This window comes from Corylus avellana, chromosome ca6, assembly GCF_901000735.1.
Source record: "Corylus avellana chromosome ca6, CavTom2PMs-1.0".
NCBI lineage: Eukaryota > Viridiplantae > Streptophyta > Magnoliopsida > Fagales > Betulaceae > Corylus > Corylus avellana.
This window is the reverse complement of record NC_081546.1, coordinates 29909857-29937842: the sequence shown is the minus strand read 5'-3', so window position 1 is coordinate 29937842 and position 27986 is coordinate 29909857. Positions and strand designations below refer to the sequence as shown.

The 27986-nt window shown below is 35.3% G+C and overlaps 2 protein-coding genes and 1 pseudogene across 3 annotated transcripts; all 3 read right to left on the bottom strand.

The window, feature by feature from the left end:
* Positions 1-761: 761 nt before the first annotated feature.
* On the bottom strand, positions 762-3470 carry LOC132185588 (patatin-like protein 2; annotated as a pseudogene).
* A 5440-nt stretch (positions 3471-8910) lies between these two features.
* Positions 8911-11437, bottom strand: LOC132184490 (patatin-like protein 1). Of its 2 annotated transcripts, none has more exons than XM_059598140.1 (7): positions 11231-11437; positions 10889-11064; positions 10566-10752; positions 10275-10421; positions 9686-9991; positions 9258-9433; positions 8911-9118 (listed from the first exon to the last, which is right to left on the bottom strand). In XM_059598140.1, the coding sequence occupies exons 1-7, from the start codon at positions 11372-11374 to the stop codon at positions 9031-9033; spliced, it is 1224 nt and encodes a 407-aa protein (XP_059454123.1). In that variant the 5' UTR covers positions 11375-11437; the 3' UTR covers positions 8911-9030. The 2 variants fall into 2 exon arrangements, with proteins under 2 accessions (XP_059454123.1, XP_059454124.1); XM_059598141.1 differs by having other exon boundaries at positions 9686-9958.
* Positions 11438-23451: 12014 nt separating this feature from the next.
* On the bottom strand, positions 23452-25201 carry LOC132185587 (patatin-like protein 2). The gene is made up of 7 exons (XM_059599343.1): positions 25067-25201; positions 24784-24965; positions 24466-24689; positions 24277-24401; positions 23885-24187; positions 23609-23781; positions 23452-23509 (listed from the first exon to the last, which is right to left on the bottom strand). Exons 1-7 carry the CDS (start codon positions 25199-25201, stop codon positions 23452-23454), a joined length of 1200 nt encoding a protein of 399 aa, XP_059455326.1.
* Between the last annotated feature and the right edge of the window lie 2785 nt (positions 25202-27986).

Below are 27986 nucleotides of genomic sequence, written 5' to 3'. Positions count from 1 at the left end.
CACTAACTTCTAACACAAACTTCTTGTCTTCAACATTTTTCGACATTGTTAAAAAAACCGATAAATACCTCAAACCATCGTTGTGTTTTGTAAAACACCGAGAATTTAAAACATTTTCTTGGCGTTCCTTCTTACGCTGAGAAAATTAACTTCTCGATACAGCTTTTGTAGGAGCAAAGCAAACGCTGAGAAAAAAATTCTTGGCGTTTTTTAAATGCCACAAAATAGTTGTGATTAAATAACAAAATTAAAAGATTGGAGAACATTGCAATGTACAAAGGTACGTAGTATATATATTGAGAGACAGGCAGATGTAGTCGAAAGAAAGATAAACAATCTTGAATATATTAATTTCCTTCTTTAAACTTGTTGATTTGCTTGGAATACTAGGAATGATGGCATTAACATTTGATTAATTCAAGATTGTTAAATCACTATTAATTTTAAAAGCTTAAACTAATAGAAAATGCGAGGCAAACTAATACAAAATTCTGGTTTTCCTGATACTATGTTAAATTACGTAGTATATATTGATTTCAAAAACTTAAGCCGATAAGAATAAGTGTCGATAAGAATAAGTAAATTTAATTATTTAATTAATATCTTAACAACCATAATAGTGCTCAAGGTTGGAAAAATACAAAGAAAACTTCTTTAGAGGTTCTTATTCAATCTCAACATCACATAACAAAGCACATGTCTAATGAATTCATGCCAAACAATGCCTTGAAATAGGCTACAATTTGTGCAAGCCCCAATCGATAAAAATAATTTATTTTGATATTAGTTTAAAGGAATCCAACAGCTTCATTTTGATATCATATATATATGGATCATTTTGCAGCATTTACGTGGGGAGACTTAGAATGGCGAAGCCGTTTCTCTTGGGAGAGTAGTCTCGCAAACCTGCAACAAATTAATTAGGTTGTTTTGCTCATTAAGCTAGCTAGGATTAATTACCAGATAAATAGTAGAAATTAATTAATCAACACTATATACCTTATGAGAGCCTCTTCATTAGTCTCTTGACCAGAAGTGCAATCGTCAAGGCCAGTGTCCAAATTTACCCAAGAAGCTGGTTTCTTAAGCAATTCATCACCAACTTCAACAAGATCGTCCAAGTTCTTCTTTGTGGCTATATCTACGGATGATACTTTTCCACTTAATTTGTCATCCTGCATCCATCGCTCGATCAAGAGGTTATAATGAAGAAAAATTAAATGATCGAAAGCTTTAATTAATTTGATCGATATTATTATTATTATTGTTCAAAAGATATATATATATATATATATATACCTGAATTCGGATGTAGCTTTTCTCAGAGCGAAGGGCTCGGAAAACCTCAGAAAGGTGGAAGTCCACCATATCGGCACTTGCTTGAGAAAAAACGTCAACTATTGGGGTGGAACCATTACTGGTTAACCAGTTTAAGAGACCCCACTTGGCTGCCTCGTGCGCATTGTATTTCTCTTCAGCTTTGGAAGATCCTGTTCCAATTGAAATCACCAAAAACCGTCCATAATCCATCGGTTTTATAGGAAAGAAGTGGGGGCTTTCTCTAGTCACCTCCTTTGTTACTTCTCCAATGGCAAGTAAAGTCTTATATATGCGTACAAATTATTTAATTTAGTAAGTTAAAAGAGAAAATAATTATATATATATATGAAATTCATTGGATTTATTTATACTGACTGGATTATTTGCAGCAATGCCACCGTCTATAAGATTAAACTCTCTCACTTTCCCTTCGGAGTCTTTGGTTTCAAAGTAATTAATGAGCTGGAAGATAAGTGGGTGCTGCTGAGGTGGCAATGCATACGTCTGAAAGCAACGCATTTAAGCTTGGGTTTCTCTTCACCTGCATGCACAGAAAAACAAAATATTCGACCTTCAGCTCAATATTTATAATTATATATAGTTGGGACTTGGGAGGTAGGTAGGGAGAAGAAGTTTGAACCTCGAAGCTGGAGAAGACGGTTGGCTGGAGTCGCTTGATGTCAAATGTTGGGATAACAACATTTGTCAATGTCTGGTGCAATCTTGTGCTTCCAAGTTTTTCTTTCACAAGGCGACGCAGATATTTCCCATCGTATTTTGGTCCGGAAAGAGCTTTGATAATCTTTGTAGCATAATTAAACAACGGAAAACTGTATTGTAAACATGCATGACATCACGTTAATAATCAAATAATTGCTTTATATATATATATATATTCATGACACTTTGATGATCGATCTCATGCATGCATGGAATTCATGATATTTACTCATATTGTGAAAAGATTTTAGGACTGTGATCTAGGTAAAAGTCTTTAATATCCTTGGCAGCAAACAGAGGTCTCTTCTTCTCATTGGGGCTCGTTAGCATGGCTGTCACAAGACCGCCCGTGCTTGTTCCTGCAATCACGTCAAAATAATCCGCGATTCTTGCGTCTTCACCATCCAGCTTCTGCATCCATCATATATATCCCCAAAAATAATAGTAATTAATTAAGCTCTACTACTACTTGAATAATTAAATTTTACTTGATTTATATTAATTTATTGTACCTGGAGCTCAGACTCAAGGAAACAAAGGATAGTTCCGGGGATAAGCCCTCTGATTCCACCTCCATCAATACTGAGAATGGTCACCAGGTTTCCATAACTTGGAGGCTGGAGGGGTGCATATTGTTGATAATGGCTCAAATTGTCAATAAGTGTGAAGATAATTGCTGGAAAATATCAATATTCAAGTTAGTGGGCTCAAGTCATATTTATCTATAAGAGGATAAGGTTAGTTTTAAAAGGAGTCAAAGAACAACTGGAATTTGATTTTTGGAGAAAACGTGTGTGGATAAACATGTGGGTTGCAATGCTTATCTTCATCATGAAAAGACTTTGTATTCATGATGGTTTCGTTTTCCCAGTAGCAATTGGATTAAAATTGTTCTCCTATTTTTGTGATTAGCCATTATAAAAGGACATGCAGTCCTTGGTTAAGTGGGGATCCGAAAATTCAAATTGGTGAGAGCACTTTGTGACATTTACAAAGTGTAGAGAGTTTTCTTTACTGGGTATTTGAGAAGGACAGTTGAGTGGGGTGTACAAGGGGTTAAGGGCTTGGGTTTGGGATATTAAACTTGAGCGGTTCAGGCTTGTACCATTGTACTCAATATTTCTCAATAGTAAAGAAGGAGACCGGATCACGCCCCGTGGACGTAGGCATATTGCCGAACCACGTAAACTATTTGTGTACATGTGTGATTGGTGTGTGTTCTCGTGTGTTTTCCTTCCAAACTTGTCTTTCGCATAAAGGGCTGGTGGGAAATTGGTAACCAATTAATTATCAATTTTCCCAACAATTGGTATCAGAGCTTGGTTGCGGATTTCTACTCGTTAAGAAGAAATGCAGTCCTTGAAGTTTGGGATTGAAAGGTTCGACGGGAGAATGAACTTTGGCTTGTGGCAAATACAAGTCAAGGACATCCTAATCCAATCTGGGCTACACAAAACGTTGAAAGGTATACCCACGTCTAGTTCCAGTGATGGTGCCGGAAAATCAGGTACTAGCGACGTGGATTGGGAAGATTTGGATCTGAGGGCTGCGAGTTCTATTCGGTTGTGTCTGGCTAAGAACGTCCTTGCTAACGTGCAAGGGACGTCAACGGCAAAGGAGCTTTGGGAGAAGCTTGAGGAGATGTATCAGACGAAGGGAATCTCTAACCGGGTGTACCTGAAGGAGCAGTTTCATACACTGCGAATGGCTGAGGGTGCGACTATTTCAGATCATTTGAGTGTTCTCAATGGAATCGTCTCTGAACTCGAAGCTCTAGGAGTTAAAATGGACGATGAAGATAAGGCCTTGAGGCTTATCTTGTCTCTTCCGTCTTCCTATGAACATATGAAGCCAATTTTGATTCATGGGAAGGAGAAGATTTTCTTCTCAGAAGTTACCAGCAAACTTTTGTCAGAGGAAAGAAGGCTGAGTGGTGGACAAAATTCTACACCTGAGAACTCGGCGTTGGTAGTTGCAAACTGGAAGAAAAAGAACCCTATGAAGGGAAATCTTGTATGCTGGGGTTGCGGGAAATCTGGACACCTTAAAAGAAATTGTCCAAAAAGAGGAGCGGATTCGGCAGATTGCTCCAAAAACGCTAATATTGTTTCTCTCGTTACAGAGAGAGATGATGATGTTCTTTGATAAGGGCATGTACATCCTCTGGCATGACCGCTAAAAATGTCAGGATAATGGATGTGTTTTATTAGCGGGTCCACATTTGCATACGAGACATTGGTTTGGTTTTTTTTTGATGTCAGGTATGTGGTGGAAAAGGGTGTCGATGGCTGATGAACTTCCGGGGGAACCAAACATGGAAGTTGCACCATATTTTTTAGCAGGATTTTTTCGACATGTGCCAAAAATGAAAATTCTTGGAATGGTTTAATTCTAAGTGCATGTGCTCTTTATGGTGGAGCATGATAATTCTTGTGGAATTATTACTGTTGGTGTAGACAGTGTTTTGCAAGACATCCCAGGGCGTGGGGATGGGCATCGGTCAAGATGCGGACTTGAGGTCTCAAGTGGAGGTTGCCAAATTTTCGCCAAGGTGGAGATTGTTGATAATGGCTCAAATTGTCAATAAGTGTGAAGATAATTGCTGGAAAATATCAATATTCAAGTTAGTGGGCTCAAGTCATATTTATCTATAAGAGGATAAGGTTAGTTTTAAAAGGAGTCCAAGAACAACTGGAATTTGATTTTTTGGAGAAAACGTGTGTGGATAAACATGTGGGTTGCAATGCTTATCTTCATCATGAAAAGACTTTGTATTCATGATGGTTTCGTTTTCCCAGTAGCAATTGGATTAAAATTGTTCTCCTATTTTTGTGATTAGCCATTATAAAAGGACATGCAGTCCTTGGTTAAGTGGGGATCCGAAAATTCAAATTGGTGAGAGCACTTTGTGACATTTACAAAGTGTAGAGAGTTTTTCTTTACTGGGTATTTGAGAAGGACAGTTGAGTGGGGTGTACAAGGGGTTAAGGACTTGGGTTTGGGATATTAAACTTGAGCGGTTCAGGCTTGTACCATTGTACTCAATATTTCTCAATAGTAAAGAAGGAGACCGGATCACGCCCCGTGGACGTAGGCATATTGCCGAACCACGTAAACTATTTGTGTACATGTGTGATTGGTGTGTGTTCTCGTGTGTTTTCCTTCCAAACTTGTCTTTCGCATAAAGGGCTGGTGGAAAATTGGTAACCAATTAATTATCAATTTTTCCAACACATATAGTGTTGCTTCCATGAGGGACTACGTACTGATCGAGGGTGCAGCTAATTAAGTGTGTGTGTGAGAGAGAGAGAGAACTTTAATTTAGTGATCTTGAATTCTTGATGTCCCTTTAATAAAAGCTTGGGGAATTTATAGAGTCATCTTTCTCGCTTTCCAAGTTCCTGCAGCCATCGATCTCATGGATCACGCTTCAAAAAAAAAAAAAAGTCATCAAACTTGACCAACTTTTACTTTAATTAATTAAACAAGAGAGGGCAAATTCATCATTAGGATTGTGACGTATCATGTCTGACATGTGGAAGGTTAACTACGTACTAGCTACTATGTCTACGTATATAACCAGGTCCAAGTGCAACGCACTTGTAAGAAATGTCTTCTCAACATTTAAATTCCACATGGTAAATTGGTAAATATCATGCAACATTTAACTTCCACATGGTAAACATTGAAATATTAACTAGGCTATTTTCAACGAAAGTACTTATCATCGAATACCCCTTGTACGTGCATACAGGGGAAGAATATGGTCTGGCTAGCTGCATGTTGAACACGATAAACATTTGCATATATATGTGCTAGATGTCACTTTTTTTTTTTTTTTTTTGGGATCATTTCGCGCAGGCGGGGCTGAATCAGCTACTGACTTCATTGGAGATTCCTTGGGCGGCCAATGCCTTTTCTTTCTTTTTTTGGTTTCCCCATGCAAGTTAAATTTTATTTTTACTTTCAAAAAAATTATAATTTTGGGTTTATTGATAAAATAATTTATCAGTAAAAAAATTATAATATTGTTCAAGCTCGCTCAATTGATTCCACGTAAAAAATCCCAGTACTGAACCAATTTTCTTCTTAGAGAAATTCTTCAAACTTATGCCAAATTTTGGCTATAATATTAGAGGCTCTTTATTTATAAACTAGCTAATTAAGAACCTAAATCAGAATTTTACTTCAATTATTTCTCACATGAAAGAATTGGGGATTAGGGACAGCTGGGACAACTATGAGCATTTTCAATTGAAGAGTCAAATGTTACTTTTATCTAAAATAATTCTTAAAATGTTTAAAAAATTTCCTACCACATTAAAGGATATGAAAAAGAAGTAAAATAGATATTTAATTAGAAGAGCTAAAAAAAAAAGTTACATGTTGATGTAGTAGCACTTTTCAAGGGAAGTATTTTATTTTTCATTGTTTCTCACATTTGTTTTCTTTCTTTTTTTCAAAATTTTTTTCATTTTTCCTCTTACATATTCTCTTTTTGCTAAAACTTTTTTTATTTCTAATAATATTTTAATAGAATAAATAAAAATATAACTAATCAGATTTAAAAATATTTAAAAATAATTTAATTAAATTAGATAAAAATGAGTTTTAAAAAACTATTTTATGTAAAAATATAGCTATGCTATTGAGAGTACTCGAAGAAAGGGGTATCGGGGATTAGGGAGAGCTGGGACAGCCGTGGGACAGCCGTACGGATAGCCTGTGATAATAAGGACCCACAAAGATCGTACGGCAAACATTGGATTCATCTAAGAGTTCAAGTAGATCCAGCTGTAAAGTATAAAACACGTCACTGTAGCACGATTTTTTTGATTTGGATTGGTAAATTACTAAATTTGATGTAAACTAACAGTGATTAATTTGCAGCTTTCATTGGAAGCAAAGTTGAAGAAGAATCCAATAAAAAAGATTACATCTCCACCGACAGCAAGTAGTTGTGGGTGGCCACGTTAATTGAATAACATTTGCATTTGTTTGTTTGCTAGTTAATTATCGAAGACGCACGCAGCAGGTAGTGACTCATAATTATTGTAAAGTTGAAGTCCGATCACTTTATTTTTTTATTTTTTAATTCCAATTTCGATCATCAATTCCATTAATTATGTCTTCATGTGAATAAAATATCAATCAACTTCAATTAATTGTATTTAATTAAACTACACTAAATCAGATCAATGTGGCATATGGATCATATATATCGCACTTTAAACAGATCTTACATTTAGCGCACACGTACTTTGTGTGTGTATGTGTTTTATTTCTTAAATATCAAAGTAAATAATGAAGATGATTGAGTGGAAATTTGCAAAGACCAAACAAGAAATTATTGGTTAATTTAATTTTAAACACAAAACCAAATGAGAGAAAATTTTGTTGGGTGCATGTTATAATATTCCTTCGAGTCTTTAAATTTGTTTTTGGTAATTAAGTGCTCCTTCTTCGTTTTATTTCGTCTAATTAATTCTAATTATTTTATTTGTGCCGTGTGGCTTAATTAGAGATTCTGGGTCCCCTCTTTGGCCAAACTCAACGTACGTATAAATGCCAAGTAAGCTTCCAACGTACACAGAAAGTAAATGATAAACGTGAAAAACAAATATAAAATTTTTTAAAAAAAATGCTTGATTGGGTTAATATATATATAACATATCGCTCTCGCATCCTTGAGGTTTCTGACACAATGTATATCATTGTCAATATATATATATAGAATTGGCAATTAGATAAATATTTCATAAAAAAAAAAAAAAAGTCCTATTTCAGTGGAAGGTGATTTTCACAAGGAAACTGAGGTCATGAAGATCGATAATATATATTAATACGCAAGGGTCCATGCAGTAAAAATATATCAGCGAGACATAAAACATATATCTTTTTTTTTTTTCAAGTATAAAATATATCTTGGTGCCTGAAATTGAGTGTCTAGTACTTCATCCGTTTGTTTCTATTTGGTTTTTGCTTTCATTGATTAATTTTTCATTCGTTCTCTAAAAGGTTTTTCTCGGGTATGGAATGTTTGGCAGCAAGCTATCGAAAATTTTATATAATATGAACAGATTCAAGCCGCCAATAATCAATATTTGTTTGGCACTTAGGAATTCAGTCTAAAAGGCACATTTTGAAACCACAAAGGTAGGAATTGGGTCAAAATTATAGTATGAAAATATGACTTCTATTGGCATGGGTACCTGACCAATATTTTACCAAGGTACCACCAGGATGCATGGCGAAGAATTTTGGAAAAGATCAATGTTCCCGCTTAAAATATTTATTAAATTATTAAGTTTATATTTTTTTTATCAACTTCAATTTTTGGGACAAGTGATAATTTAAGATAGTCATCACAAAACCAAGTTCATGGACAATAATTAAATGAGTATTTTGTTGATCATTCTTATGTATAGCTAGGCTTTGTTTGACTAATTATTATATATATTAGGCAAATGCAACAACACCAATTAATGGAACTTCATGATCATCGATCTTCATATATATATAATCCATAATAACATCTCCACGACCAGATCCATTCGGTCCCTCTTGTAACTGAAAATTTTCAATCAATCTCTCCTTAATCAGCCACTTTGGAATGGGCTCAGTGGTATTAGAAGGTTTAGGAGATATGGTGATAAGAAAATTAAAAATAAATAAATAAATAAATAAAAACAAATTGTGTAGAAGATGAAATATGTTAAATAAAATTATAGGATACCTTTTATTCAGTAACCTTAGGTTTATATAAAAACCCTTACAAGTTGTAGAAGTAATTTTCTACATTATTTGAAAGGAAAGATACTTCCTAATTTCCCATAAGGGATTACGTAAATTATTTTAAATTAAGAAGAGATACTCCTTAATTGTCTCTTAGGAGATTACATTATTTGGAAGGAAAGACAAAATATTTTATTATTGCCAAACTGATCGAGCAGGTTGATAGCATTAGTAAAAACAGCACATGATCCCCTTTTACTTGTTTGTATTTGATGATTTTTTCTTTCTATCTTCCTTTTCTTCCTCTCGCAGTTTCTTTTCTCGGGAAAGTTTTTGTGCCAACCTGCGAGGGATAGGCCAGTTCTATCGATAATTAGTAATACAATCAATTAATAAACGCTAATGTTTTACGGTCATTAAAACAATTATTAATTATGATATATAACACAAGTGCATGTGTGTGCTTGCGCATTTTTGCTTACTTTTTCAGGGCTTCCGCATTAGTGCCACCATTTTCGATCGGTACAGTCTGACCAGTCTCCAAACTCACCCTAGACACTGGTTTGTTCAATAGCTTTTCCCCAATTTTCACAAGCTTCTCCAGGTTCTCTTTTGTAGCAATATCAACTGAAGCTGTTGTCCCTTCCAATGTATCATCCTGACCATAATATTATTTAGGGAGATAAATATCATTCAAATAGATAAATGATTGGTGACAATATTTTATCTATATTTTTTTCATATCATCTTATAAATTAACCATTAGATTTGTGGTTGGACCCTACAAATCTAATAATTAATTTATTGAATTTAGAGGAGAATATGAAAAATAAATAAATAAATAAATTATTGACACCATTCATTTCTCATTCAAATAGTAAACGATGGAGCTCGTACCGTTGAAGCTTACTTGAATACGGAGATAATTCTTGCACTTGCAATTAAGAGTTCGAAACACCACGGAGATATGATAGTCAACCATATCTGCACTTGCTTGTTGAAACATATCCACCAATGGGGCAGAATTATCTTGATATACCCAACAAAGACTACCCCAGTTGGCTGCCTTGTCAGCATCATATGGTTGTTTTTTCTTTTCTGAGCCGGTCCCTATTGAGATTACTAGAAACCGGCGAAAGTCCATTGGGTTGATATACGAGAAATCAGGATTTCCTTCAATCACCTGTTTGCTCACTTGGTTTAAAGCAACTAATGTCTGGATCATGGGGCCAAAATGCGAACAAATTAAACTGATCATATAGGTCAGCTTAAATATTACAAAGACTAATTAATATGCTAGAAACATTCCTATTTCACTCCTCTTCTCTACTCCTTAACATGCGTGGCACTGTTACGTCATATAAAAAAAAAAAAAAAAAAAAAAAAGTGACAGTACTCTCATGCATGTCTAGATCTATAACAGGCAGGAGTAAAATGGAAGTTTTTTGGTATTTTCCAATTAATTAGAAATACAATTGTTGTTATAATAAGTTATATACCGGATTATTTGCAGCAATACCGCCATCAACAAGATTAAATTCTTTATCTTCATTCTTGAATTTGTAGGGAGGAAGATAAGTCGGAGCTGCGGAAGTGCCAATGCAAATGTCGGACAGTTGAGCATCCAAATAGGGAATTTTTTTCAGCTGCATGCACCAATTGCAAGTCAAGTACCTTAAAATTTACTTAGGAGAGGCATCATGCATCCCCATCAAATTAACCGAACCACATAAATTCATTGTCGACTCATTGTCTTTGTTTATTTTATTATGTTTTTCAGAGAGAGAGACCTCATAGGATGAAAAAATGGTAGGCTGCAAAAGCTTCATATCAAATGTAGGAATAACAACATTGGTCAAGGTTTTCCCCAGCCGAGTTTCACCCAATTTCTCTCTTATGATCCCATGAAGGTATTTCCCATCATACTTGGGTTTTTTTAGTAAATTGGCTACAATTCCAAGTGGTCCAACATTGCCCCTGCAATTGAAAGCAGAAAATTATCATGATCAGCTTAATATGTATATAACAGTGCTCAAGCTTTCATCCACTATCTAATATATCTTTGTAATTGCATATATATGTGAGGAAACGACTAGCAATTAAGTGTACGCACTGTGGGAAAATCTCAGGGCAGTGGTCGAGATAGAAGGGCTTGATCTCCTTGGCGGCAAATAGAGGACGATTATGTTTATCTGGAGCAGCCAACATGGCGGTTACAAGACCACCTGTGCTTGTCCCACCAATCACATCGAAGTAGTCTGCAAGCCTTGCTTGCTTGCCATCCAGCTCCTGCAACCAAAATTATACACCATTGCAACCCAGAACTAATAATTATAATGTAGATATCATGTGCATGCATGGACGTGCATGTACGTCTTGGATTTGGAATATATATATATATATATATATATATATATATATATATATATATATATATGAAAAAGTAGAGTTATACCTGAAGTTGGGATTCAAGGAATTCAAGGATGACAGCAGGGATGATCCCCCTGATACCACCGCCATCAATGGTGAGAATGGTTATATACTTCCCATAAGTTGGAGCCTCAATTTGGGAAGATGATGATGATCGACTTTGCTCCATTATAATTAGGAAAAAGAATAGCTTGTGCCTTGTAAGTTATAATTAGAAGCTAAAGTTTTTCTGCTCTCACAATTGATCCACCCTGCGACCAATTTATAGGTCTTCACGCATGCATGGTCTACAACTAGTGTATTTTGCACTACTTCAAACGTATATAATATTCTCATATATGAATATGCGGATGAGAATTTTTTGCATTTCTGTCTAAAAATTAAGGCAGAAAATTTGTGAGAGAGGCCGAGCAGGAACCTTTTGCCTTTTTAGGTAGGTGGGCTCCCTACCTACTTAAACAGAGAGCTTCTATTCAGTAGGGAAATGCCCACTAAACTACCTCACATATCTGCCTAAGCACAGAAGCCGGCCTGGGTAATTGATCAAAAATAAAGAGACGAATGTACGTGGTTTGAAAAAAGTGAATAATTAAGTGCTCCTTAAGTTAAAATTTAACTAGACATTAAGAGTTAGGCTTGTGTGAGTAGTGATCCAATTCCAAAGTAAACCCCCCTAGATCGACTTGATGTATAGTTCATATATAATAGAAGAAACTTCGCTAAGGACCTCCAAACTTTTACCCGTTTTGAAATACCCTCCATGAACTTCAAAATCTCTCAATTTAGTCCCCTGAACTTTCAATTGCTTTCAATTTGGACCCTTCCGTCAGATTTTAAACGTCACATGATGTTTATACCCCTGACTTTTGTATAAAATTTCAACTTTTGAAACGTTTTTTTATTTTTTATTTTAAAAAAAAAACAAAAATCAGGGATATTTTGGTCTTTTTTGAATTTTTAACAGTTAAAATTAACCGAAAGATCCAAATTGAGAGCAATTGAAAGTTTAGGGGACTAAATTGAAAGATTTTGAAGTTCAGAGAGGATATTTTAAAACGGGTGAAAGTTTGGGGGTTCTTAGTGAAGTTTCTCCTATATAATATCCATTAATTAATTTATTTAGTGGTAATTTATGTTTTTATGTGTTAAATTAATGATTAAGTTATTAAATTTACGTTTTCTTATAAGGCTAAGCTTATGAAAAAACTGGTAGTTTAACATTATGTGAGAGAGACGTGAGCACTTCAAAAGTTAGGCGTTATATTAAAGATCGAAGGGCCGGGATGGGACAGCTGGACAAGTAATTTGTGTTTCATCATATATAGGGGCATCCAGTTCCTACATACCCAGTTACAGAGGGCAAAGAGAATTTGTGTCAGAATCTTAATTACACTGATCCCCATCCTATAAATTAAACTCTAGTTGAGAATTGTGATACTTTAAAGTTTCAAGCTAAGCATGAAGAGGTTAATTAGGTGGAACACCTTAGAGTTGAATATTGTTGGGGATATAACTAGCCACGAGTTTACGATTGATGGGCAGGGGAACGGGGAACAAGCGGTATAGGCTCCTCCCCCTGAGATTTTGAAATTGCTTTTAAAGTTTAGGAATAAATGCAAAATTAGTCCATATGTAATTAACCTAAATTACAAATAACTCCTTATAGTATAAAAAATAATTTATAGATCCTTGTAGACAACATAAATTACAAATCACTTGTTGTGGTATAAAAAATAATTTATAGGTCCTCTGGATAGGATAAAATAACAATTTATTTCCTAAAATCAATTTCCATTAAGTAACTTGACAGAATTTGTTATTTTCTCACGTCATACCCAATAAAAATGTGACACATTATTAATTTCTGACTTTCAAAAATGACAATTAGAAATTTTTACATCATTTTAGGATACCTGCTAAGATTGAGTGCGTAACCCTCCTCATTTTCATCTTACTCGCCACGATTTAGGAGCATTTTGCAAGAATTTGACGGTCGCATTTTGTGAAGTGGCCAAGGAAGATAAAGATGAAGGAGGGACGTTACGTATGGGTAAAATTTTTGGGATATAAGAGATTAGGTTAATTTATTGTAGCAGTATAACGTGGAGTGGAGGCTGATGTGTAATCTTAGTTGGCGTCCTAAAATGATGTGTAAAATTCTAGTTGTCATCTTTTAAAGTAAAAAATAAATAATAACGTGTCATGTTTTTATTGGGTATGACGTGACAAGGTAACGGATTTTGTTAAGTTACTTAACCGAAATTGATTTTAGGAAGTAAACTATTATTTGGCCTACCCTGAGGACCTATAAATAATTTATACCACATGTGAGTGATTTGTAATTTAGGCCAACCACATGGACCAATTTTACATTTATCCCTAAATTTTATGCTTTCTAATTTTATTTTATTTTTGTTGTCCCATACTTAAATGTGTAGTTCCACTCCCTAGTTTGTGGAATTAGGATACTTTCTAATTCATTTGAACTGTGTAATATTCAGTTAGTAATATTTAAGGGTATTATCTCCTCACAAATATAACTAACTAGATATTATCCAGTTTAAATGAATAAAAAATGATCATGTTCCTAGTTGTGGCCTGTCACTTGTGGGAGTTAGAAATTCCTCCAACCCAATTTTCTTTCAAACTAGATTAGGGAAATTTTTTTGAACTTAATTTATAAAAGTGACATCTATCCCTTGATCATGTAAGATGTACATGCTGGATGGAGTATATATATATATATATATATATATGATGGAATTTGTACTGATTTGGTTACCATTAATGTACTCAACTTGTTTACATAGAAACCTTTTCATGTCTTGGGTCCTTCTTGTGGCTTGTAGGCCTTATTCCAGACGGGCCTTTAAGCAAATATAACGACTTGTAACGCTTGCGCTTTGGGGGCCCATTGAACTGATATGTGGACCACAGAAAGGTTTGTCCCCTTTTCCTTTTCTCGTAGTTGAATAAAAAAAAAAAAAAAAATTAGAATGGTTACATAAGCAGCCCCCATGAAAATTACAAGTTGTCATCTTAGTTGGGCTTCAAAGGCCCATTGGACCGATGCATGAGTTATTGGAAAATCATTCTTGGATTGAGTACACCAAGTTAGTAGTACATTATCTACTCAGCTTAGCTATAAACCATGGCGTCGTCGTGCAATGCAATCTAAATGCTGAAACATGCTGAAGAAAATTGTAGATAATGTTTGTATTTGGTGATCTTTTCTCTCACGCTTTCTTTTCTTTGGGCCAACCTGTAATTAGGGATATATAGAAGGAGTTGTATCTATAAATTAACAAAGGGATAAATGTAAAATTAGTCTTTGTGGTTTACCTAAATTATAAATCACTCTTTGTAATATAAAAAATAATTTATAGGTTATTGTAGTCAAACAAAACACACATTATGCAGCATCGTACATAGGGAAATGAAAGAAGACCTCCTCGCACTTTCTTTTATTTTGCTCGCGCTTTCTTTTCTCGAGAAAGTTCTAGTGCGAACCTGTAAGGGATAGGAGAAGTTGTATCTATACTTAGTAGTAGAATAAAAGTTACTGTTTTACGGCCATCAATTAACACGTTTATAGATAATTATGTTAACACAACATGCGCGCTTGTGCATTTTTCCAAACCTGTTCAGAGCGTCCCTATTGGTGCAACAACCTGGGATTAGTACAGTCTCACCCGTCAACAAATCCACCCTTCTGTGCGGCTCCTAGTGGGTAGTTCAATAGCCCAAGAAAATCCCTAAAGTGGTGAGCCATGTACTAGAGCGTAGGCTCGAATCTTCGCAATGGAGAATCCATACATATGCCTAATTAGTATTACGCCGGTGGAGTTGGGTCAGGCTATGGCTCTGTCAGACTTAAGAGAGTGCCTGTAATTCCCACCGTCTATGCCTCTCTTGCATGGCTCCCAACGAGTTAGTGCTACTATGGTCACGCCCAGATAGAATAACCAGCCATAATTGGTGTGACAACCCGCTTAATTAAAACGAGACTATTTTTTTTTTTTTAAATAATAATAATAAAAAAACATACCCACAACAACGTAGATTGTCACAGTGGCATGGCGATACCGTAGTATGTCATGAACCCGTGCATTAACCTGTTTGACAATATCATATGCCACATAGAGCTATATATAACATCAATAATTCATCAGAGTTTGTATCCTTGCAGCAGAATATAAATAACTTAAGATATAATATAACACATCAGAGCTGATTAATATATCTATGTGATTAAAACTTACATACAAAAGAATGGCTATACAAAAGTGTCACATGCGACATGAGCCATATACAAAATAACAAAGTCTAAGCATATATATGTAAGCTCTACAAAAGGGGGCTATTATCTAGTCCAACAAAATAACATTTGATGCAACTATGCTTCAAACGTTGTAGTAACCCAGATACATAGCTACTAGGTCATCCTCAATAATCTCCGCATCTACATCAACATTAACCACATCGCCTGCACCACGGGAATCACCACCACCCATGATGCAGGCGGATTTGTGAGCCCGCCGTCTTCATGAAATAGAGACGCTCAGTAGTATAGAAATTACTAGGTTTTCCAAATAACCATCATTTGAAAATATACTTACAATTTAATTAGCTTAACAATAAAACATATTGATAGTCATCATTATCATAAAATCATATGTTATGCATGCTCATGCAACATCATCTTTTCATATCATCCATACATATACATAAATAACATAATCTCCTCATAACATCCGCCATGCATATATACATAACATAACATCATCTCCTCAAAATATCCACCATACATATATACATAATATAACATCATCTCCTCATAACATCCGCTATGCATATATACATAACATAACATCATCTCCTCATAACAAATGCTATGGATATATACATAACATAACATCATCTCCTCATAACATTCGCCATGCATATATACATAACATAACATCATCTCCTCAAAACATTCGCCATGCATATATGCATAACATAACATCATCTCCTCAAAACATTCGTCATGCATATATGCATAACATAACATCATCTCCTCATAACATCCGCCATGCATATATACATAACATAACATCATCTCCTCATAACATCCACCATGCATATATACATATCATCCGCCGTGCATATATATACATAATATAACATCATCTCCTTCATATCATCCGCCGTGCATATATATACATAATATAACATCATTTCCTTCATATCATTCGTCGTGCATATATATACATAATATAACATCATCTCCTTTATATCATCCATGCTCATGCTATAAATGCTCATATCCTATTTTATGAATTATTTCATAGAATCATACTCATGGCATAAACACCATTTTATCTCATAAGCTCATAAAGCTCATAGAAACCTTTCATCAAATATTTCATGAAACATCATTAAATTGGCAAATGCATCACAAAACACATTTTAAACCTTAAAATATAGTATCTTTTGCCCAGTAAGTAAAATACTTATCTTGTTTAGTTGAGTACCCTCCGGTGAACTCTTAACTTAACCGCGATACACCTAAGTATTTACAACATGAGCACATAATTAAGCTTTATTATTAGCTTAACAACTCATACTCTATATAAATATACTTTAGCACCACAAATATCACGTTCTATAGGTCATCCTAAATCTATTCAACGAAAGCTCTTAAAATCCTTTACTTACATTTAATACATATATATACGTTAATGCATTAATTATCTAATAACTTAGTTACATTGAATTATGATTCTACATCGTAATATGTTAAATCACTAAATCTTGAGGCATATACATACAGTCTAGGTTAAGCATTACACTTAACTCTATAATTATCAATTTTCATGGAACCCATGAAAATCTAGGATTAATTAACACTTTAAATATAATTAACCCATTCAAATAACATTCTTAGTGTTCACATACCTAAAGCCCCAAATTAATACAATCCATATAAAATTAGGGTTTATGCCCATATTTTACCAATAAGTAAAATTAGAGTTTCAACCCATAAATTAAATAACCCAAAACTTGAATAATGCATAGCAATCTACTACACATACAAGCCCCATATTAATTTTATGAATTAGGTTTTCTTATCAAATTTCTCCAATTTTCGAGCCTAATTAAAAATCCTCCAAATCATTGTGATTTCAAGCTTGGAATCCAATGGGTAGAACAAAACCTAAAAGAAAAACTAAAGATTTTAACAATATAACAAAATCCCCAAAATTCCTTTCAAGAACCCTAATTTTCGGACCCAAATCAAAGCCTCACAAATCCACACAATTTATAGCTTCTAATCTCATGGGTAACACGAAAATTACAAGGAAAGACTAAAGATTTTACCTCTCAAGCACCCCTAGCCGAAACCCCCTTCAAATTCGTCACTTTCCTTTTCTTTTCTTTTTCTTCTTTCTTCTTCTCCTTCTTCTTTCTCTTTCTTTCTCCCAGCCAGCAGTACCCTTCTCTCTCTCTCTCTCTCTCACACAATCTGCAGCTCTTTCTCTCCTAATCTAGGCCGTGTGTGAGGGTTTGTGGAAGGAGAAAGAGTGAGGGAAAATGGGAAAAAGGGGGGCTGCTGTGTGTGTGCGTGAATGAGGGGTGAGGGAGAAAGAAAGAAAGGATGGGGGAAAGTGGGCTGCTGCAAGGGGCCCACCAAAAGACTTGTATTATTATTATTATTTTTGCATTTTTCTCTTTTTTTAAAAAAAGCTCTCTTTCTATTTTTAAAGCCCCAACTATTTAGAATTGCAAAATTTACACCCCACTACCTATAATTCATATTTCACCCTTACCATTTATTTCAACTACAATTTACCCATACATATAATTATTTACCACACTAGGACTTATTATCACACTAACATTATTATTAGTTAATCTATTATTCTAAATCATCTCATGTACAATTTTATCATATTAATAATAAACTTAATAATTATTTTGGGCGTTACAATTGGTCCCCCTAGCCTACCCTTTTTGCTCAAAAAAAAAAAAAAATCCATCCTACCCACTTGGTTGTCCAATAGCTATTCCCCGATTTTCTTAAGTTTGCGCAGGTTGTCAGTTGTAGTATCATCAACTGAGGCTGTTGTCCTTTTCAATGTATCATAATGATCACCACGCATATATATATACACTTGAATGCGGAGATAATTGCTCCGGCAATGAGCAGTTTGAAACAACACAGAGATATGATAATCAACCATATCTGAACTTGCTTTCTGAAGCATATATTTTCACGACAAGTCATTTACGTATAAAAATATTTTATATTTCTGCGAGACAGACAAGTTTAATTAATTCCTCGTCACCTATTTAAAGCTTAGGTTTCATACTAAAGAAGGTACGTAAGGTGCATATTTTAAGATGAAGCGTGCATGTCTTCTTCTCTTTTTTGTTTTGTTTTTTGATATGTCCACACAAAAGAGGGATGAAGATTTCAATTAGTGACCTCCGCTTCATTTAAGCGTGGTTCCAATCGATTGAGTTACTTCTTGTGAATGTGCATGTCTTCTTCCCAAATGCATGCCGTTGTCGATTAAGCGGGTAAGATCCTTGTGACAAAATAAAAAATTGTACCTCATTAAGGTAAAAAGATTATAAATAAATCAGAGTAAATTTTTTAGCAAATTACATCAAAATGGTGAACCATTGAAGCAAGGTTGTAAAATAATTCAAGATAGATCGAGCCCATGGTCCTCACTCTCTCCCCACTTTGTACGTGCCTTTCCCACATTACAGAAGCTCAAAAGTGAGAACAATTAATAGACATCAATTAATATTAGAATGTAGAAGTATTATAAGTTGTTATTTCTTATTTCTTTTTAACAATGTGCTTTTGCAACATATATATAGTCTCTAGCTACAATTCATCACTTTTTCACCCAGATGGTGATAATCATATATATAATACTAATATAATACAGTTTCTTTTATTGAAGAATCACATGCATGCTTATTAATTCAGTGGAATATTCCGGGATCAATCTCATCCGATCAGTTCCATTTTTATACAAGGAAGAAATGACATTGAGCTTGCATTATTTGGAATTTGTAGCAGCTTGTACGTGGGGAGTGTTCAGTATGACTTGAATTAATAGTCATGGTGGGACCCAATGGTTTGTCTCCTTCTTCAAGTCGGTTTGCTCCTTTACATGTGGGTTTTGGAGTCCTTCTTCTATGTGTAATTGGACTCCTTGTTTGACTTATAGTAGAAGTCCTAAACCAACATGTAAAAGTAAAGTTAAGCTTCTATATAAGGAACAAAGCACAAGGTGAATTTGTGTGTGCCAAACGTGAATATATGTGAGCACCAAAGGGAGGAGAAAAAGAGAGAGTTTGAGAGAAGAAGGTACAAGGGCTGCTACGGTGTTTTCTTCCTGGTAGTTTTTGGAGAAGCAAAAAACAAGTTATTAGAAGAAAATTGTGCCGCAGAATGAGAGAATAAAATAGAGATCAGCAGCCATCTGTTCCAGCAAAAGAAGAGTTTGTACATCTGTCTTTTGTATTCTATTTTAGGAATAATCTCTCTTGTGTGATAGTGAGATTTGGGTGTATTGGGGCTTTGGGATTTGAGTGATTTTTTCTCTACTACTTTTGTACTCCATCTTTTGATAGTGAATTTTCTCCTGGTCGTCTCCGCCAGTGGATGTAGGCTTGTTAAGCCAAACCACTTAAATCTTTGTATCGTGTGTGATTGCTTATCTTTGCTATTCCGCATTCTTCTTATTTTTCCCATCTCACTAGTCTTGGGAAATAGGATTAATTTCTTAACAACTGATATCAAAGCCGTTGGTTCGAGTAGGAGTGATGGCAGGTGAAGAAGGAAAGATAGGAATTGAGAAGTTCGTCGGCAAAAATTTTGGGTATTGGAAAATACAAATTGAAGATATTCTTTATGGGAAGGATCTTCATCAACCTCTTTTGGAAGAACAACCCGACGACATGTATGATAGCGAGTGGGCTCTGCTTGATCTTAAAGCCCTAACAGTTATCAGGTTATCACTGTCAAAATCAGTTGCACACAACTTTGTGAAGGAGAAGACCACAGCAGGTCTAATGACGGCTTTGTCAAGCATGTATGGGAAGCCGTCGGCTAACAACAACGTGCATCTGATGAAAAAATTGTTCAACCTAAAGATAGCGGAAGGGGCTTCGGTGGCACATCATCTTAATGAGTTCAACACCATCACAAATCAATTGTCATTAGTGGAAATTAATTTTGATGATGAGGTTCGCGCGTTGATCGTCTTGGCATCTTTGCCAAATAACTGGGAAGCAGTGAGGATGGCTGTGAGTAACTCTGTAAGAAAGAGTAAATTGAGCTATGAAGACGTTAGGGATTTGATTCTCAATGAAGAGGTTCGCAGAAGAAATACGGGTGAAGCCTCTTGTTCTGGTGCTGCTTTAAACCTTAAGACTCAGGGCAGAAGACAAGATAGAAACTCTGGTCAAAGCAGATCAAATTTCAGAAAAGGGAGAAGCAAATTTAGATTCGGCCAACAACCTGAGTGTTGGAATTGTGGCAAGACTGGCCACTACAAGAAGAATTGCAGGAAACTGCAGAAGGAGATTGAGAATGATTATTCAAACTTAGTGACAGAAGAAGTATATGATGCCCTACTTCTCTTGTTGACAGTCCCCTTGATTCTTGGGTCTTAGACTCAGGAGTATCTTTTCATACGACAGCGATTCGTGAAATTCTCGAGAATTATGTTGGTGGAGATTTTGTGAAGGTGTATTTGGCTAATGGAACGGTGCTAGATGTTGTGGGCTTAGGCGATGTTTGCATTAGAGTTCACAATGACTCGGTATGGAAGCTACAAAAGGTTAGGCATGTTCCGAAGCTGAAGAAGAATCTGATTTCAGTGGGACAACTATATGAGGAAGGGCATTCAATTCATTTCCACAGTGGAAAGTGGAAGGTGAGCAAGGGAGCCAGGACTTTGGCTCGTGGTTATAAGACAGATACTCTCTATGTGACCACGAATAGCAAGGATACAGATGATGTTGTAGATACGATTGCTAACTCAAAATTATGGCACCTAAGGCTTGGACACATAAGCAAGAAAGAGATGAAGGTACTTATGTCAAAGGGGAAACTACCGAAGTTGAAGTCAGTTGAGTCTGATTTGTGTGAAGACTGCATCCTAGGAAAGCAGAAGAAGGTAAGTTTCGTGGAAGTTGGCAAAGCACCTAAGCTTGGAAAGCTGGAGCTGGTATACACGAATTTGTGGGGTTTCTCACCAGTGGCATCTCTTGGAGGCTCGCGATATTACATTACATTTATTGATGACTCAAGCAGGATGGTATGGGTTTATTTCTTGAAAAGTAAATATGATGTATTTGAGACTTTTAAGAAATGGAAGGCCATGGTTGAGACTGAAACGAGCTTGAAGCTCAAGTGTTTGAGATCAGACAATAGAGGAGAATACAAAGACAGGGGGTTTAAACAGTTTTGCGCAGTAAATGAGATTAGAATGGAGAAAACTATTCCGGAAACGCCGCAACAGAATGGCGTGGCTGAGTGCATGAACAAGACTCTTAATGAGCGTGCCAGGAGTATGAGATTGCATGCTGGGTTACTAAAGACTTTCTGGGCTGATGCAGTGAGCACTGCTGCATACCTGATAAATAGGGGGTCTTCCATTCCCCTGAGCCATAGACTATCGGAAGAAGTCTGGAGTTGAAAAGAGGTAAATCTTTCACATCTGAAAGTTTTTGGCTGTACTTTGTATGTCCATGTTGAGTCTAATGCTATACGTAAACTAGATGGTAAATCTAGTAAGTGTTTCTTCATTGGATATAGAGATAAGGCCTTCGGTTATCGATTTTGGGATGATTAAAATCGGAAGATCATTAGAAGTCGGAATGTGACTTTTAATGAGTGTGCTACGTACAAGGATAGATCAAGTGCAGAACCTGAAGTTACAGAGAATGAACTGAAGAAGTCTGAGTTTGTTAACTTAGATAAGCTTTCTGAAAGTACAGTGCAGAAAGAGAAACAATTCGTGAAGGTGGAGCTTGATGAACAATGTTCACTCACGGATGAATGTGATGACAGAGAATCTTCAAGAGACTTATAGCACTGGAAAAAGTCTTATTCTTTAACAAGAAGCAAAGAGAAATGTGATCGAAAAGCAACAAAGAGGTATGGCTTTGAGGATATAGTTTATTTTGCTTTAACAGCTAATAGTGGAGATCCATTGTCTGTTCAGGGTGGTATGCCGAAAGAGGTGGAGTCACTACGGAGTGGTAAAGCTTGGGAATCGGCAGAATTGCCCAAGGAAAAGAAGGATAAAGGGTGCAAATGGGTCTACAGGAAGAAATAGTCATCGCATAAAGCGGTATGGTCGACGGGGCTAATAGGGAGGCATGGTGTTATGTCTAAATCAAGTCCTATGCTCAAGGTCAAGAGGTGCTTGGACTTGAAGGACACTTGTAGAGTGTGATTGCCCTTGGGGGCTGAGGCGGAGACATTCGGAGGAGACATGTTTTGGTAGACTTGATGGGATTCAAGTCAAGGTGGAGATTGTTAAGTATGACTTGAATTAAAAGTCATGGTTGGACCCAATGGTTTGTCTCCTTCTTCAAGTCGGTTTGCTCCTTTACATGTGGGTTTTGGAGTTCTTCTCCTATGTGTAATTGGATTTCTTATTTGAGTTATAGTAGAAGTCCTAGACCAACATGTAAAATGAAAGTTAAGCTTCTATATAAGGAACAAAGCACAAGGTGAATTTGTGTGTGCCAAACGCGAATATATGTGAGCACCCAAGGGAGGAGAAAAAAAGAGAGTTTGAGAGAAGGAGGTACAAGGGCTGCCACGGTGTTTTCTTCTTGGTAATTTTTGGAGGAGCTAAAAACAAGTGATTAGAAGAAAAATGTGCTGCAGAGTGAGAAAAGAAAATAGAGATCAATCGCCATCTGTTCTAGCAAAAGAAGAGTTTATACATCTGTCTTTTGTATTCTATTTTAGGAATAATCTCTCTTGTGTGATAATGAGATTTGGGTGTATTGGGGCTTTGGGATCTAAGTGATTTTCTCTCTACTACTTTTGTACTCCATCTTTTGATAGTGAATTTTCTCCTAGTCGTCTCCTCCAGTAGATGTAGGCTTGTTAAACCGAACCACTTAAATCTTTGTGTCGTGTGTGATTGCTTATCTTTGCTATTCCGCATTCTTCTTATTTTTCGCATCTCACTGGTCTTGAAAAATAAGATTAATTTCCTAACAGGGAGACCTAGCATGGCGGAGCCGCTTCTCTTCGGAGAGTAGTCTCGCAAACCTGCAACAACAAATTAATTAGGTTTTGATCATTAATTATTAACACCAATTAAGATGATTATAATTACAAGGATATATAGTAGAAATTAATAAATCCTACCTTATGAGAGCCTTTTTATTTGTCTCGTGACCAGAATTAACGTCAAGGCCAATGTCCAAATTAACCTTGGAAACTGGTTTCTTAAGCAATTCATCACCAACTTCAACAAGATCGTCCAAATTCTTCTTTGTGGCTATATCTACAGAGGATACTACCCCACTTAAATTGTCATCCTACATCCATGGCTCGAGATTGTTATAAAGAAGAAAAATTTTGAACCATCCAAAGCTTTAATTTGATCAATATAATTATTATTATTATTCAAAAGATATATACCTGAATTCGGAGGTAGCTTTTCTCAGAGCGAAGGGCACGAAAAACCTCGGAAAGGTGGAAGTCCACCATATCTGCACTTGCTTGAGAAAAAACGTCAACTATTGGGGTGGAACCATTACTGGTTAACCAGTTTAAGAGACCCCACTTGGCTGCCTCGTGCGCGTTGTATTTCTCTTCAGCTTTAGAAAACCCTGTTCCGATTGAAATCACCAAAAACCTTCCATAATCCATCGGTTTTATATGAAAGAAGTGAGGGCTTCCTCTGGTCACTTCCTTTGTTACTTCGCCAATGGCAAGTAAAGCCTATATATGTACAAATTATTTAATTTAGTAAGTTAAAGAGAAAATAATTATATATATATATGAAACTAATTGGATTTATTTATACTGACTGGATTATTTGCAGCAATGCCACCGTCTATAAGATTAAACTCTCTCACTTTCCCTTCGGAGTCTTTGGTTTCAAAGTAATGAGCTGGAAGATAAGTGGGTGCTGCTGAGGTGGCAATGCATACATCTGAAAAAAAATGATGATGTGAAAATATGAGCGTAAGCATGATAGAGAAAGAACAACGGAAAACCAAAATACTCGACGTCCAGCTCTATAATTTGAACCTCGTAGCTGGAGAAGATGGTTGGCTGGAGTCGCTTAATGTCAAATGTTGGGATAACAACATTTGTCAATGTCTGGTTCAATCTTGTGCTTCCAAGTTTTTCTTTCACAAGGCGATGTAGATATTTCCCATCGTATTTTGGTCCGTAAATAGCTTTGACAATCTTCGTAGCATATTTAAATAGCGGGAAACTGTATGTATTGTAAACATGCATGAGATCGATCACCTTAATTATAATCCAAATAAAAAAGCATATATATAATCGGTATATATTGACACAATTACTTGTATTGTGGAAAGATTTTAGGACTAGGATTGAGGTAAAAGTCTTTAATATCCTTAGCAGCGAACAAAGGTCTCTTCTTCTCATTGGGGCTCGTTAGCATGGCTGTCACAAGACCGCCCGTGCTTGTTCCTGCAATCACGTCAAAATAATCCGCGATTCTTGCATCTTCACCGTCCAGCTTCTGCATCCATCATATCCCAAAAATAGTAAGCTTTAGTGCTTGAAGAATTAACATTTATAGGAAATTATAGAATTAATTGCACCAAAATCTATTTATTGTACCTGAAGCTCAGACTCTAGGAAACAAAGAATAGTTCCGGGGATAAGCCCTCTGATTCCACCTCCATCAATACTGAGAATGGTGATCAGGTTTCCATAAGTTGGAGGCTGGAGGGGTGCATGTAGTGTTGCTTCCATGAGGGACTACGTACGTACTGAGGGTGCAGCTAATTATGTGTGTACGTTATGTACGTGAGAGAGAGAGAGAGAGAGCTTTTAATGATCTGGATGCCACTTTGATAAAACCTTGGTGAATTTATAGAGTCATCTTTCTCACTTTCCAAGTTTCTGCAGCCTTCTCATGGATCACGCTCCCAAAAAAGGGTTATTAAAAAAAAAGAAGCTTAACTTTTACTATAACTAAGGAAGTATATTCATAATGATTGAGACGTGTGAATTGGTCCCAACGTGCAACGCACTTGCAATATTAAATCAATTAAGTATTAATTAGAAAATGCATGTATCTTCTCTATCATGCAATATATAGTACTGGCATGTTATTTCCACATTATTTTCTAACATTTAAATATAATATATACATTCTATTGTAGCGATCGACAATATTAAGGCTATTTTCAACGAAATTTATCATCAATAAATTTCAACATGTTGAACACGATAAACATGATTTGCATATGCATGTGCTAGCTGCTAGATGTCATATATATTTTAAATTTTTGGATCATCACTTACGCAGGGCGGAATATTAAGCTATTGACTCTTGGGGATCCTTGGGCGGCCAATGTCATTTTTATTTATTTATTATTTATTTTTATGGACATGTCACCACAATTGTAAATTTTATTTTTAACTTAAAAAATTATAAAATTGGGTTTACTGATAAAATAATTTATCATAACCTAAAAAGATAACTTTATCAGGTACGTGCCTCCAACCGTACGTCTTTGTTTAAGCTTCTTAGAGAAATTCTTTTAACCTATGCCTAGCTAACTAATTTTGGCTATACAATCCTTTTTGTTTATGGACTAATTAAAGACTCTCAATCAGAATTTTACCTTTTTTATTCTTTCCGTCAAAGAATATATCTATATATATTTTTGACATGTCCGCACACAGGCAACCATCCTTGGCCTTATTAATTTCATGTTAAAAAAACTAAAAAAGCTGAATTAATTATTGATCTTTTAGATATATAAGCAAAATTAACCAAGTGACAATTCAATCTAAACAGTTGTAATTAGCTGTCAAAATTAAGAGGGAAAATTTTGTTGGGTGTTTATTAATTTCTTCCTTGTCTTTTAATTTGTTTTTGGTAATTAAGTACTGCTCCTTCTTCGGTTTATTTCGTCTAATTAATTCCAATTATTTTATTTGTGTCGTGTAACCTGGAGATGCTGGGGCCTCTTTGGCTAAACTCAACGTAAAAATAATGCCAAGTAAGCAATTCAAACACGAAAAGCAAATGATAAACGTGAAAATGGAATAATTTCTATTCTAAAAAAATGCTCGATTGGGTTAATATATAATACATCGATCGTTCTCGTCCTTAAGGTTTCTGACAATATATATCACTCTCAAAATATATACATATACATAATTAGTATTTCATGAAGAAAAAATATCCTATATATATATTTAATTCGGTGGAGTAAACTGATCTTTTGGTTTTAATATTAATTAATATAATATGCTTGCAATAAAAATATACACGTTTACTTTATCTACTTGTTTCTATTTGGTTTTCGCTTTTAGGAAATTTTTTTTTTTCATTCCTTCTTATCTAAAAAAGGGTTTTCTCGGGTGTACGTGGAATATTTGGCAGCTAGCAAGCAAGCTATGAGAATCTGTGGAACTTGTAAATTGGCCTCTAATTAATTGCAACTAAATTTCTCTTGCCGGCCGGCCGATTTCAACTTTTTAGTGCGCCATCTCTAATTCAGCTTATGGATCTAAGAAGTTTCCATAGGATATAGTTGTGGATTTTATTCCTTATTGCTATCACACCACGTTTACATTGAAATTTTTTCAAAATTCCTTATCACACATAATCTCATGTCATGGAGGATCATGTACCATTAGCTCACCCCAATATCTTTTATCCTACCCATGCTAAACACAAGGCTAGTTCACAGTTAGTCCGGCTAGGTTGTCCTTAATTATTGTGCTTAAATAAAAATTTGGAATGCAACCCTAGCCTAACAAGAAATTAAAATTGCTAAATTAGTCTTTATTCGCGCCAATTTGAGATTAATTAAATATTTTGGTATGCCATTTATTTTTGATGTCCTCATTCGGGCTACGTCATTGATGTAGGACCATATTTACCTATATTTTTTGTGAAAACGAAAATAAGGAAAATATCAAAAATAATATTGGAGCAATTCTGTTTGATCAAAATTTTATCCGTTCTCAAACAATAGAAATACAAAAGGGAAGATTGTCACGATTCCCGCTGATTGTCAATTTTATATTATGATTTATTTTTATTTTATTAGGATTTTATTTCATTTCCTTAATAGGGTTATATTTGATTTAATTATTTTTCTTTCCTATTAGGATTATGTTTACTTTCCTACTAGGATTAGATTTACTTTCTCTACTAAAAGTAGGTTTACTTTCTCTACAAGTATTTCTCTTCTATAAATAGGTTTGTTTGTTATGTTAAACTCAACTCAATTATTATCAAATCAGAGAATTTCCTCTCAAATATTTTGCGGAGTTTTATCTTTCTTTTAATTAGTCTGCGGGCTCTTTGATTAGTTACCTTAGTCTTCCACTACGTAAAAGCGTTAGTTACATTTGCGCTATCACTTCAAATTACTAGTTAAGTTATAATTAGAACTCTTTATGCTTATAAAGTATAGTCTGACCTAATAGAAATCGATATGAGATTTAATTAGCACCTATGAGTAGGGGCGGAATTAGAATTTTAGTTTGGGGGAGGAAATTTAAAATGTATATT

Coding starts and splice junctions, on each gene's coding strand:
- LOC132184490 (XM_059598140.1), bottom strand. CDS start 11,374: ATGGAGCAAAGTCGATCATCATCATCTTCCCAAATTGAGGCTCCAACT. Junction 11,065..11,230: donor TCCTTGAATCCCAACTTCAG/GTATAACTCTAC, acceptor TTTTGGTTGCAG/GAGCTGGATGGCAAGCAAGC. Junction 10,753..10,888: donor TGCCCTGAGATTTTCCCACA/GTGCGTACACTT, acceptor TTTCAATTGCAG/GGGCAATGTTGGACCACTTG.
- LOC132185587 (XM_059599343.1), bottom strand. CDS start 25,201: ATGGAAGCAACACTACATGCACCCCTCCAGCCTCCAACTTATGGAAAC. Junction 24,402..24,465: donor GCTGGACGTCGAGTATTTTG/GTTTTCCGTTGT, acceptor ATTTTTTTTCAG/ATGTATGCATTGCCACCTCA. Junction 23,782..23,884: donor AAAGCTACCTCCGAATTCAG/GTATATATCTTT, acceptor CCATGGATGTAG/GATGACAATTTAAGTGGGGT.